The 14,913-nt window shown below is 40.3% G+C and overlaps 1 protein-coding gene across 1 annotated transcript; it reads left to right on the forward strand.

The window, feature by feature from the left end:
• The first annotated feature begins 11,984 nt into the window (after positions 1-11,984).
• On the forward strand, positions 11,985-12,806 carry LOC124622716. The gene has a single exon (XM_047148507.1). The coding sequence runs from the start codon at positions 11,985-11,987 to the stop codon at positions 12,804-12,806; it is 822 nt and encodes a 273-aa protein (XP_047004463.1).
• Positions 12,807-14,913: the final 2,107 nt, after the last annotated feature.

The raw sequence follows: 14,913 nt of genomic DNA on the forward strand, positions 1-14,913 counted from the left end.
ACTCAACACTTCGAGTGAGTAAAGAGATAGTTGTGTTTCACAAGAACGATGTTATTTAAATCCGTGTTGACTGTGTGTCAGTACCGTTCTATTTGAACTAATTCATACTGACCATAATCAAGATGTCACAAGCCATGCCCCTTTCTTCTATAGTGCAATGTTGGCGAGAAATTCAAATAATACTGTTGATAGAGATAATCAATTCTGTCTGAATGATTAGCAATACTTAATAAAAATATGCCAGCTTCATATAAGTTCCATAAAACGCTGAAAAAGAAAAATGATGCCGATACTACAGTACTTCCATAAATTACCAGAATTGCTTAAATTTATGCTAACGACTTCTTTCTTTCGGTGTTTCCACACTTCTCTAAAAATTGTTTATGTTAATTGCTGAACTCCTTACATGTGGCACCTACCTTACAAAGTAACCCTTTTATTGAAAACCACCCATTGTAGGACAGATTTCTTTCCTCTTTCTGCCCCCCCCCCCCTGCCCTCCACCCCCCCTCGCCCCTCCCAACACACAACACACACACACCACACACACACACACACACACACACACACACACACACACACACACCCTTGAGTGCAGGTGAAAGACTCGAGGGGAAGAGAGACATGAGCAAGATCGTAGGTGTTGCTAAAGGTCTTGTCCGGTCAACAGTGGGGCGTCTTCATTTTGTCTAGCCGAAGGCAACGCATGATAGGACATGCCTGTTATTGGAAAGGCTGCAATTCCCTTGCGTATGGGGAAAGACGTCATTACTATTATATTTTTCAGACATGGCGTTCTATAGTGGGTCACCGTTTTCATTACAGATTTGAGTCCGTGATAAAAATAATATCACTCCCTCCTCCCAAATCTAAAATTTTATGTTCTTGCAAGGAGTGGTTAGGGAGTTATTAGCAATTCGTCGGCATTTAAAGTGAAACTGAATCCGAATTTGTTATGAGGGCTCAATTACTCATTATATTCACGGTCATAGTGTCATATAGTAGAGTCCCTTAGTTTTCATGGTAATAAACTGACAGTTTGAATTACACGAACTCAAGACATTAAATAATTTTGAGAGGTGTTGATTGTTGGTATTGGTTATGTTAGTAACGCTACCATACAACACTTTCAGTTTTTACTCATAGTCTTTGCTTATAACTAAAAAATTTCACTCATTTTCACTCCATGCTCGTTCACACATTCCGATGAAGCAACCAAATGTTATATCGGGGCCAACGTGGTCACAGAATACATGTCTTAAATCATGTTTGTTTTGTTTGAAAGTAATAGTAATATATTGATACAAAAACTGTCTACGCCATAATACCATTCATGGCGTCGCTGCAGGTAGAGATCACTATAGCGTAGTTGTGCCACTTTTCGTCTGCATTCAGTGATCCTATACGTGAGATATGTATCGATAAAGTCTTCATTAGTAAACCTTTCAACGTTGCTGTGCATTTTTTTGTAAAGTACGTGATGAACTGCAAGACACAGAGCGCATACTACAGTCAGTGTACTAAATCTGAAGTTTTCCCGAATTCTTTGTCGTGTTTATTAGATGAATCGATATTAGTGACGAAAAAGTAGTGACTTTCAACCGTTTTCCACATGAGGGCGCTGGCCGCTGTGACCGTGCAGTTCTAGGCGCTTCAGTCCGGAACCACGCTGCTGCTACGGTCGCAGGTTCGACTCCTGCCTCGGGCATGGATGTGTGTGATGTTCTTAGATTAGTTAGGCTTAAGTACTTCCAAGTCCAGGGGACTGATGACCTTGATGTTAAGTCCCATAGTGCTTAGGAGGGAAAGTAATAAGTGAGGTGTTCCACTGCACTTACCACTTCACTGTTGTATTAAAAAAAAAGACCGTCAAAAGTCTTCAGTTTAAAAACAACAAATCGTGGTAGAGTCTAGGACATCACTGAAATTGCGTTGTCAAAATATGAAACGCCTGTCAGAGAACAGCTAAAATGAAAAACTGGTTTGTAGTCTGAAAAATTGTGTTCTCGGATAAAATACTGCGATTTGTTAACTTTTAATTGTAAGTGATTTTCTCTGAGCTCTTCTTAGAACTTCATCACCGGAAATTAACATCAATGGCTCAACCAATAGCACCTGGGGCGTTGTTAGTCCCTCTGCAAACTGACCATCGTTTCCCCACACCTCTCAATCTGGGGTAACTGTGCTCATCCTACAAAGGAACTGAACAGAATGGATCGGAACGTTACAAAAATTCCACATTGCATTTCAGATGGTGGTATTCACACAGAGCGCTAAAACAGAACGGGAGGGATCGGAATGTAAAAGAAAAATTCCACAATGCATTACAAAAAGCTGCATTCCGCAGACCGTCGAAACGGAACGGAATGGGGCGGTTCGAAATGGCAGAAGCTGGACAATGCATTTCAAAAGTCAGTATGCACACAAACCGCCAAAACAATTAAGAACACGACGGATCAGAGTGTCGAAAAGTGCTAAAATACATATCGAATGGCGCCATTCACACAGATTGTCAATGGAACGTGAAACTGTTCATGGAAAGATAATTTTATGATGTATTTGGGGCAGCGGGGTGTCATTTAGTTCCATTATGACGTAAGCAGTAGAGCTATGGGCAAACTGCAAACCGACTGAAAATCGGGCTCGCCCCCATAGGGAGATCAGTGCGTAAGATCCACAGGAGTCACCGGCATTAAATTTTGCATACGACCCCTGTCTACCAAACAGCATGCCGGGACAAGCAGTTCCTTTCACTCAGCTGACGTGGACGCGTTACATATCTGAACTGTAACCATTGTAGAATGGAAATGCTACGTCTCCGGACAAGGGTTCCTATACTAAATATTATGAGTTCACACTCCTATACAAGTCATAGAAGCTTGTAACGAGATTTTCCGAACACCCTGTACTGAGGCCACGTACCTTGCATTGGTATGTGACGAAGAATTCATGAATTTATTATTTGTGTCCAATGATTGTATGTTTGACATATATAATCTTCTAAATGCTTTTAAGAACCTCATGATCGTCTGTCTACCGCAACTGGTGGTAAACCAAGAATTTTATCTGCCCCTCGAGGTGGTAAACATGACATTTTTCAAATCCTTGCATGCTATGATGCACTACATCCTGAAAACATACCTTTACAAAAAAAAAAAATCGAGTGTAGATAGACAATACGTGTCAAACATGTGCTTTTGAACATGGCTATCAATTCTAATACATTTGAACAGGTCGCAGCTAACGTAGAGCTTATGTATGTTTTGTAGGGAAATAATATAGTATGTTGTTGTTGTTGCTGCCTTCAGTCGTGAGACTGGTTTGATGCAGCTCTCCATGCTACTCTATCCTGTGCAAGCTTCTTCATCTCCCCGTACTTACTGCAACCTACATCCTGCTGAATCTGCTTAGTGTATTCACCTCTTGGTCTCCCCCTACGATTCTTACACTCCACGCTGACCTCCAATGCTAAATTTGCGATCCCTTGATGACTCAAAACATGTCCTACCAACCGTCTCCTTCTTCTAGCCACGTTGTGCCACAAACTCCTCTTCTCCCCAATTCTATTCAATACCTCCTCATTAGTTATGTGATCTACCCATCCAATCTTCAGCATTCTTCTGTAGCACCACATTTCGAAAGCTTCTGTTCTCTTCGTTGTATACGTGGAAGAAACCTGGAGATACTGACAGGTTTCAGATAGATTATATAATGGTAAGAGAGAGATTTAGGAACCAGGTTATAAATTGTAAGACATTTCCAGGGGCAGATGTGGATTCTGACCACAATCTATTGGTAGATTAAAACTGAAGAAACTGCAAAAAGGTGGGAATTTAAGGAGATGGGACCTGGAAACACTGACTTAACCAAAGTTTGTATAGAGTTTCAGGGAGAGCATAAGGGAACAATTGACAGGAATGTGGGAAAGAAATACAGTAAAAGAAGATTGGGTAGCTTTGAGGGATGAAGTAGTGAAGGCAGCAGAGGATCTAGTAGGTAAAAAGACGAGGGCTAGTAGAAATCCTTGGGTGACAGAAGAAATACTGAATTTAATTGATGAAAGGAGAAAATAAAAAAAATGCAGTAAATGAAGCAGGCAAAAAGGAATACAAGCGTCTCAAAAATGAGATCGACAGGAAGTGCAAAATGGCTAAGCAGGCATGGCTAGAGGACAAATGTAAGGATGTAGAGGCTTATCTCACTAGGGGTAAGATAGATACAGCCTACAGGATAATTAAAGAGACCTTTGGAGAAAAGAGAACCACATGTATGAATATCAAAAGCTCCATGTTTCACTTCCATACATGGCTACACTCCATACAAATACTTTCAGAAACGACTTCCTCACACTTATATCTATAGTCGACGTTAACAAATTTCTCTTCTTCAGAAACGCTTTCCTTGCCATTGCCAGTCTACATTTTATATCCCTCGACCATCGTCACTTATTTTGCTCACCAAATAGCAAAACTCCTTTACTACTTTAAGTGTCTCATTTCCTAATCTAATTCCCTCAGCATCACCCGATTTAATTCGACTACGTTCCATTATCCTCGTTTTGCTTTTGTTGATGTTCATCTCATATCCTCCTTTCAACACACTGTCCATTCCGTTCAACAGCTCTTCCAAGTCCTTTGCTGTCTCTGACAGAATTACAATGTCATCGGCGAACCTCAACGTTTTTATTTCTTCTCCGTGGTCTTTAATACCTACTCCGAAGTTTTCTTTTGTTTCCTTTACTGCTTGCTCAATATACAGACTGAATAACATCGGGGAGAGGCTACAACCCTGTCTCACTCCCTTCCCAACCGCTGCTTCCCTTTCATGCCCCTTCGACTCTTATAACTGCCATCTGGTTTCTGTACAAGTTGTAAATAGCCTTTCACTCCCTGTATTTTACCCCTGCCACCTTTAGAATTTGAAAGAGAGTATTCCAGTCAACATTGTCAAAAGCTTTCTTTAAGTCTACAAATGCTAGAAATGTAGGTTTGCCTCTCCTTAATCTATTTTCTAAGATAAAATGTAGTATAGCACACATCATTACATATTTCAGATAAAAAATTGCGTTCCCTTAGATACTTTTGAACATGGCGCAAAAAATTTCGATTCTTGGAATAAATTCCTAATCTAATTCCCTCAGCATCACCCGACTTAATTCGACTACATTCCATTATCCTCGTTTTGCTTTTGTTGATGTTCATCTTATATCCTCCTTCCAACACACTGTCCGTTCCGTTCCATGACGCCAATTTACTGCAACGTAGACGATGTGACATATTTCCGAAAAGCAATGCAAGTAGAACAAATTCAGGTGTCAGCTTTGTATGTGTGTGTGTGTGTGTGTGTGTGTGTGTGTGTGTGTGTGTGCGTGTGTGTTATGAAATTTACCGTTGAGTCAAAATTTTTCCTGATGAGACTGACAGTACTGTGTATCAGGTTTCTACTGACACAGCATTTCGCCACATGCTTCTAGGCAGCTGGCCTGTGTGAGGCAAGACGAGCTCACGCGGTGATTTTTACAAAATGGTTCAAATGGCTCTGAGCACTATGGGACTCAACTGCTGAGGTCATTAGTCCCCTAGAACTGAGAACTAGTTAAACCTAACTAACCTAAGGACATCACAAACATCCATGCCCGAGGCAGGATTCGAACCTGCGACCGTAGCGGTCTTGCGGTTCCAGACTGCAGCGCCTTTAACCGCACGGCCACTTCGGCCGGCTGATTTTTACACTAGACATGATTGTCTTAATGGGATTTTCGCGATTGGTCATTAAATAAAAATATGGCATTTCGATCTTTGATCGCTATTTTTTATTTTCAATGGCCGGTTTCGGGCTAGCTGCCCATCTTCAGATCATATATTGCAGTTAGAGAGTAACTTGTCAGTCGTTACTCTGTAACTGCCATATATGATCTGAAGATGGGCAGCTAGCCCGAAACCAGTCATTGAAAATAAAAAATAGCGATCAAAGAGTAAAATGCCATATTTTTATTTATATTTTTATATGTTGAGAGGAATCCCTATAACCATTCTGCTATCGCGGCATTTGGCGGTATCTGATCCATGAGATAAGACCGGTAACTATCAACGGTACTATGCGTGACTACGACGTATCAGACGCTTCTGAAGATGTTTGAATTATTTTGTGTGGCGAGTTTAAGCCAAGCTTGCGGACTTCCCTAAAACTTTCGAAATAAATTTTTCCCTTTTTTTTCTGAAGTGCAGCTTTGCGTTTAAGTAGTAATTGCATGAATCCGTTTGCAGAATAGCATTATTATTCGCATACATTTCTTGGATAAGTACTATTTATAGAACGACTGGAGTGATCAGAAGTTTATTTTGTATTTGTTAGTCGCAAAAGTAACTCGAGAGGTGAACCGTTGGTTACAAAGAAAGTCAGTCATTTTGGCATTCTCTCCTAGTTCACACAATCGTGTGAAGTAAATGATTTGTTTAGTAAACTACGGCCACACTGGTGTCGAGGACAACTATTAGTATTTTATACTAGCCCTGTTACGCCTGCAGTGTGATTAATTCCCTCAAAATAACTGATAGTAACAGCTGCTTAGATGGGCGTGTTGCCACCTCCTCGACACACATATAGTAAACGAATTTTAAACAGAGTCACGCAGTTCTTTAGTAACACTCGTTCACTCCTTCCCTACAGAATTATCCGGTCTCCTTACTGTACCTATATCACACTGACATTGATAACATGTTCTGCTTTATTAAACGGCTAAGCAGTGTTAGTAATGACGCAAGAAAATAAGTAAGAAGTAACAGTATTACCTTCTCAAGGAAATCTACGTCATGGGGCGGATCTGTGGCCATTAGGTCGCAAAAAGTCTTAGGGCGAAGAAGCGATGTAATCTTTTATACAGGAAACACGAAGCTGGACTAAATTACACCTTGCATCGTATCTGATTGCCTCTGATCGATGTGCGCAATTGATCTCGGAGAATCTGATATTATTACTGAAATTTCAGACCAGAATATTTTGCTTTCCGTGGTCTTGACTTGAAACGCTTTCTCGCTGAGCTGTCACGGCAGTAATCAGACAGTCTGGACGTGAATTTCATTCTCTAGGACAGTAGCTGAAAATTTTTCGCTTTCTCTTCTCGGGATCAGACGAATGACAAGGGCCGTCAGTAACACAGCTTTACTGAGATTCTCTTTAAAGCAAAAATGGCTCTTTGTACAACGCATATATTCAACTTGAAAAGCGAAGTCGTCGTAATCCTTTGTACGCAGACTGGTCATATCCTCACACACTATTTATGAATCGATGTTGTTGGAGGAGAAATGATATTACTCTGTAATCAACAAAATGAAAAGAATCTGTCTGCCTTGCATCATACTTAATTTAACTGTCTTCTCCCAAATTTAGAAAGTACGTGAATGCATTTGCATCCACAGAGAGAAATAAATTTAAAGGCAGTGGGACAGTAAACAGAAAATCGACTACAAAAGGACAGAGAGTTCAGGTCACCTTCCGTGTTGTCACCTTGCTGGAGCCACTACAGCAGGAGCCAGAGCCTGTAACTGCAGCAGAGGTATTAATGTGTTCAGTGAAACTCGCTAACGAGTGCTTTCATATCAACCTCATACTCGATGTGGACGTAACATCCATATTGAACTTTAGGTTTCGTTGTTTTAGCGTCATGTAGTTAACGATTCCAGAAAGTTACTGGATAATCAGTTATCTATAGTAACTGCCCTCGGGCGCCAGCTTGTGTCATATTTTAGCTAAAAACCATGGTATCTGTTCGGATCATATTATGAAGAAGATGCACATTACTTCATTTTTATTCGTTGAGCGAAACCATTATAACGGGTTTTCGATTCCGTTCAACAAATGGCCGGAATACTTACGTTGATTTCCAAAGAAGCTTATCACCAAATGCCTCTACTGAAGCAAAGTTACTGCGAAGAGAATATTTAAGACATTCGTTTTCGCATCAAACGTGAGAATAGTTTTAGTATCACCATCAATTGTGTGCCAGCAAATTTACCCAGCGGCTAAGAATAGTAGAGTTATTCTTGAGAACTCACCGGAATTTCTTACACAAATTAAAATTCCCAACAATATTATTATTCCTAAGCTGCGACATGGGCGCGAATAAAACAGTGACCCGAATATAGTATAAATTTCCTTTACCTTACGTCTTTGGTCACAAGATTTTTTGTCGTCAGACTACCCGTTTCGGTCTATAAAGACCATCGTCAGATCTTTCCAGAATGAGATTTTCACTCTGCAGCGGAGCGTGCGCTGATATGAAACTTCCTGGAAGATTAAAACTGTGTTCCGGGCCCAGACTCGCTGGCAGAAGTAAAGCTGTGAGGACGGGGCGTGAGTCGTGCTTGGGTAGCTCAGTTGGTAGAACACTTGCCCGCGAAAGGCAAAGATCCCGAGTTCGAGTCTCAGTCCGGTACACAGTTTTAATCTGCCAGGAAGTTTCATCTTCAGATCTGTTTTATACAAACATATGTACAGCAGTACTGATGACCAAAAAAATTGTGACCGTAAGCGGGAAGTAAAGGAAAAAAATTATTATTGGCAAATTTGAAGTTATATATTTGCTTGTAATGCTTCTGTTGAACAGTTCTGTGACTGAAACACGTTTATCTGGTAATATTTTCGTATGTTAGAGGTAAATTTTAGATACGCATTTTTTATTTATGATCAAATCATGTCGGCCAGCCAATACTAAAGAGCACTCCTGGCGTTATAACGTGTAGCCTATATCTGGGTGCTATCTTATGGTGTTTGGAGGTCTTGAAGTAGTGGACGAAACAGTTATATATTTTGCGACAAAGTATTATACAGAATGGACGAACTGCGATAAATTAGGGAAATACAACGGCATAGTTTTCGTCTGTGCAGTTCTCTCCATTCTTTGAGAGAAACGTTTTGTAAGTGTATCAGGGATATAACCACTGAAATGCCAAGGAAAATAAATTGTTTTAAAACTCTTACATAAGTCATCTAGAGCTACACCTAACAATTCGTTCACAAAATGGCCATTCTAAGATCGAAAAACTTTCAAAACAGTGGATCGGAGTGCATCAGTTTATCATCTCAAATGCTTTACATGGAATAATATCGCAGTCACCTAGGGCAAAGCGTTATACTTATCTAGCAATCTTAATTGTGCAACTTACTTCAGTGTGTTTGGCGTAGAACATTGATCTGATAAAGGTAAATATTTACGATAAATCTGGAAGCGATGTGCAAATTTTGTCTGATGATATTGAAAGATGCTGGGCGAGAGTGATAATTTTAAGCCAGTAACGTTTTCTCAAGATGTGAATTTGAAACCAAATGTCGTTTGCAAAACAATTTATAAGTTGTGGAAATACATATTGATAAATTAAGTAGCGAAACAGCTGTTAGATCGTCCTTTCTTGATCATTAACGCTCATTTAACAGCTGCAGCTGTTCTTCATTTATCAAGACTAACGTAGTTTATTTGTATGTGTTGTAACATCTCTATCAGCTTCCGCCGCACTTGAATTCAAAAGGAGCTGGGGTCATGTCTACTTTATGTACCGATGTTTCAATATTTCGTTAATATCCCATATTGAATACTGCTTTTTCCCTTAAGCAATTCAAGGGTATTTACTGACTGTAGCTTCGTTAAAATTTTATTTACTTTTCCAGCTTTTAATGACCACAGCGCTGTTAACATGCTCTGCTCTACACGACTAGAAAGGAATCTTTATGGGAACCGTAGGCAGTCATCATTTCTTCTTCCTTCTTTTCCTCTTACCTCCAGGATATCGAAAAATCTTGAAGTACTGCTGAAATATCTAGATGAAACTACTCTAGACCGAAATTAAGGAGAAATTACAACTGAGAAAGTTTGTAGACAAACTGCGAAAAAGAGAACGTGGAGGTGACAGCAACATAAAACATAAAACATAAAAAAAACTGGGAAATTTCAAGGATAGTTTGGTGAATAAAATAACTTTGTATGAATGAAATGCACACAATTCAAAAGATGGTACGGGACTTTATTTTGAAGTCTTCTTCGCTTAAATCATTTATTTGTAATAACTGTATTGAAGTGTTTTCTACTCACCAGGCGTATTTTGTTTCTAGGTAATTTCGAAATCCAATTTTATTCTAGATAGATTCCTAGATTTATGGAACGCAATTCGTTTATCATATAGCATGCAGGGGAAAAATGTTCCTAAAAAACTACATGATTTCTCTCAAGTATTTCTTTTGTTTCCGAGTACCACGGATGATTTACATGAGAAACTTTGGTGGAAAAGCAGTATGCTTGAGATGTTGCACTACAGTCACACGTAGTGGGAATCTGAACCATAAAAAATGCTAGCGCTCTCATGAAACGCAATTGACATAGAATAAAAGGAAATCTGTTACGTACGATGTCCTCATTTGAAGTGGCTCACTTTACGTAACAAAGCATTACACAGCCCGTGCTGTTAATTACCTCGGCCGTGAAGGCCAGTTACCAAATAGTGCTATAATGCGCAGTAGTAGCTGTAAGGGAGTAAATACTCCCGCTTTTTATAATATCTGTTGTATTCTGTTAGAATATAACTTTACACCTGCATCTAAACCCGGCGAACTATCGATACTGTGTGGCGGAATTATCATATTTTACACTTTCTATTACATTTTCTACTAGCATAACCAAGTAAGAACCTATGGTTACCTCCACGTTCATTTGTTTTATTCTTATTTTACCTTCACTGGCATTTCACTACAAACGTGATGGAGAAAGTAATAGTACTTATATAATTCGGGAATTTTAAAAGTAATTTTCTCTATGATACACGACACTCGTAGCGTTTGTCATTGGGCATATTGGATGGGTACGCTTTTGATCTTCTCTAGTTTCTCTATGAATTCTATCACAGTTACAGAATAGCGACCAGTACCCAGTGATTGGCTGAACGATATTTTTGGAGGATAACACTTTACACTGTTGTAGTAAGATTTCAATGAATCACAATGGACCATGGGGCACACCCAAAACTCTTTATACTTGTGATATGCCGTTTCACGTCAAATCATAATGGATGTATATTCGTGATTTACAACATATTTTTTGAAAATGTTGTTTTGTATTCTAGCTGCGGAATCATAGGAAGCGCTTATTTTATTTTATACAAGGGTGTGCTGAGAAGTAACACCCACATATTTTTTATGTAAGAACTCTTAAGACTTTTAAAATAAAACAAACGTTACTAACATTCTACATCATTATTCTTCATATCTATGTATTTGTATCTCAGTATAGTCACCATGGGGACGAACACACTTCTCCCAATGAGAGACGTGTTTGTTTATTCCGTCACTGTAGGACATTTGTGGTAACATCTTATGGAACCAAACTGCTGAGGTCATCGTTCCTTAAGCTTACACACTACTTAAACTAAGTTAAATTAACTTACGCTAAGGACAACATACACACCTAAGTCCGAGGGAGGAGTCGAGCTACCTCGCGCTGCCCGTCATTACAGAATATTTGTTGACAGACGACAACCTCACATCTGGCTGCACCGCTTCTTGACTATCAAAGTGAAGTCATCTAAGATGGTCTTTAAGTTCCTTTTTCGAGGATGATCGATGACAGTGAAACAAAGGCGTCGAATTGTTGCGGATGTCGCAGGGCACTTGAGTGGTAATGCTGAAGGAGAGAGTGCTCTTTTGTAGACGAACTCTCCGATTTCGAACTCGACCTCAGCACACTGTTTCACACGCAGCGACATAATTACGGTTCACACCGCCAAGTTATGCTCTACAATTCCGACCCCCCTAGATGCAGGCGGCTGCAAATATGTAAGCATGGAGAATAATGTTTTGTTTAACAAGCTTTAAGAGTTTTTACATGAATTCGGCAAAGGCATTCCTTTTCAGCAAGTCCTTGTACAAACTAAGTTAGGATCTTATGTAGAGTAGTAGTTTTATACATACCGTGTGATTCTTTAACAGGTGGCCTGGACGCGATGTCGGAGAACGTACCCTGGTCAGATACTGGACTGTGGATAAATGCTCGTGTTCTTGCGCTTGCTGGTATGTGGAGACCGCCATGGATCCAACCAAAGTGGTATCTACTGTACAGAGCATGGGTGCTCTTCACACTCTTCAGCTTCCTCGTCGCTCAGATTCAGGCCCTCTGGCACTTCTGGGGAAACATTGACAAAATCACCCACGACACATGTCTTATGATTAGCATAATTCTAAGTCTAATAAAATTCTTTAGCTTCGTTTTGAGACAAGAAGAATTTTTTCGCATGGTGCAGAGAATAGACGATATCAGCGCGGAACAAAAGAAGACTGGCGATTCAGAAACAATCTCTATCCTCGACGCATCGTACAGATCTGCGAGAGCTGTCACGCTGTACATGACTTTTCTGGGAGGGTCTATGCCTGGCGTGTGGGCTACAATTCCCAGTATCATGCGGAAGCTCGGCGTATTTCCACCGGAGAGGGAACTTCCTGCCACGGCCTGGTACTCCAGCAGGGACACTCAGACACCGTACTACCAAATACTCAGCACGCTGCAGTACTTCAGCATGCAGTACAGTTTCTTCACTGCAGTGGGTCCAGACTTGCTTTTTGTATCCATAATAATCCACGCAGCTGGTCAACTGGAGGTTCTCAATGCTAGACTGAGACGTGTTGGTAAAGTGAGTGCAAACCGCAGCACTACCAGTACTAAACAGCAGAAGACAGAGGAGGAACTTTCGGTCGAAGTTTCCAGCGGCGAGGTGATGTGGAAAGATCTCTGCAGCTGCATCGAGCACCATCAGGACGTCATAGAGTGAGTATGCATTGCAAGGTAAATGTTAAATGGCCCCTTTTGATGAAATATATAGTCGCAAAATGTCTAAGTATTTAAACCGCATTCATTGTGACGAAAAGTCAATTTAAAAATCTGCATGTATTGGCCTACATCCTGCTTACGATTGCTTTTTCCTTTTACAGGCTAATTAAGGAAGTTGAAAGGCTTGTGAGCAAAACAGTCCTCCTTCAGTTCATGGGAGCTACTGTCATTATTTGCGTCACACTCTACCAAAGCTCTACGGTATGTTCTATGTCCATCAAACTCTTAAATGAGTTTTATTTCTCTCTTCGATACGCACATCACTGCACCTGGCACACATTTATATATTTTGGAATGAATTTCCTGTTGTAATTTTTGTAAATCGATCCATTTGTAGAATACCGAGAATATTGCAGCGCTCTTGATGCTACAAGGATACTTAGGACTCATCATGTACGAAGTATTCATGTATTGCTGGTACGCTGAAGATATATTATATCAGGTAAGTCACTACAATCGGTTTATAGATACGGTTCTTTCTGTCTAGCATAAGATTTTCAGTCTTTGTAAGCTTTCTTTCATTTTAAAGTACAAATAGAAAGGTACCAGTCAGGAACGTAGTCATAATGTATTTTGAGTAAATATTAAATTTCATTTCCGAAGATAGAGATAAAACTGTTTAACGTTATCTTTATTCATGTGGACATGAAGTGTGACGTAAAATTTATCTTGCCTGAGAGGTTTCCTAACAGTATTTCCTATTCGATTACTTTGCTGTTGATTTGAGCTGATCGTTTGAAGCAAAATAAAGCGTAACGGACGCTATGGTCCTACGTTCGAGCATCACCATTTCCTTCAAGAAGTTTCCTGTCATGGCGAACGCACTGATGAGCTAAAAAGTTATACCACTTGTTCAATACCGCATTGATCCCAATTGTAAGTAGCTTGGATTCAAAAACTCCTTTGTGCGTTTCAGGATACATTAGGCACGGTATGTCCATCACAGGTCACGCAATTTTCCTCAAGTATGCGCCAGTGATCTATGGCGACGTGCTCTTACCCAGTAGTAACCGACGTATTCCATCGGATTCAGGTCAGTAGAATTTCGTGGCCAAGAGACGAACATTAAATTACCATCTGACTCCTCAAACCACTGTAACACGATTCTGTACTGGTGAAACGAACAGCCATCCTTCTAGACTATGCCATCGCTGTCGGGCGTGAGATAATGCATGAAGCGATGCAGCTGGTTCGCAATAACGTTCATGTAGTTCACAACCGTCACGGCGCATTCGATTCCTACCGCAGGTCCTGTGGAAGCCAACGTGAATGTTCACCATATCATATTACTGCCACCACCGAGTTCCATCCGTTGCGCATAGAATATTTTGATCAGCGATTCGGCTGGTTGACAGAATATTTCAGCCCGATCATCGAGTTGACGTAACAAGACACATGATTCACCCTACCAGGTGGCACATTTCCACTGATCTATGTTCTATGCCCACTGACATCGTAACTGACGTTGTCGTAGAACCAACATGTGATCACGTAGAGGACCTCTGCTGCGGATCACCATGTTTGCTTAACAATGTCCACTGAACGATATGCTCCGAAACACTTATACATGAAAGATGGTAGTCTACGTGCCGACTCGACACACTGCTCAGAGTGCAGGGTGCACACACAGAACGCAGGTTAGCTTGCTAGCCAAGGTCCAGCAGTCCCATTACCAGTACAAGGTCGTGTGTGGTCCATTAGATGTGCAAATATTCTCACATGTTCTTGCAAAATCTATGCATTAAAAATATTGAGTTGTAAGTTGTTTATAGCTATATGGCAGATTCATGGTGAAGTGTCCATCATTTCCTTAGTGGTTATAGTTATTGTAATATTTCACATTTCAGTAAGACACTGCACGAAATTCTATATAGTTGCAATGCAAAAGAAGGGTCGCCATAAATTTGCGTTTGGTTCACGTTGGACTATATATTTATGTGTATGATATGTATCAACAATTTTGAATTTTTCTTCGAACTTCGTAGAGGCTCAATATCTGCCTCCGGTCTCGAGAAAACGGATTTTATTTAGCACATTCACTTCCCATA

This window comes from Schistocerca americana, chromosome 7, assembly GCF_021461395.2.
Source record: "Schistocerca americana isolate TAMUIC-IGC-003095 chromosome 7, iqSchAmer2.1, whole genome shotgun sequence".
NCBI classification, from domain to species: Eukaryota; Metazoa; Arthropoda; class Insecta; order Orthoptera; family Acrididae; genus Schistocerca; species Schistocerca americana.

What these genes read in the sequence shown, in the direction of transcription:
- LOC124622716 (XM_047148507.1), top strand. Translation starts at nt 11,985, where the DNA reads ATGTCGGAGAACGTACCCTGGTCAGATACTGGACTGTGGATAAATGCT.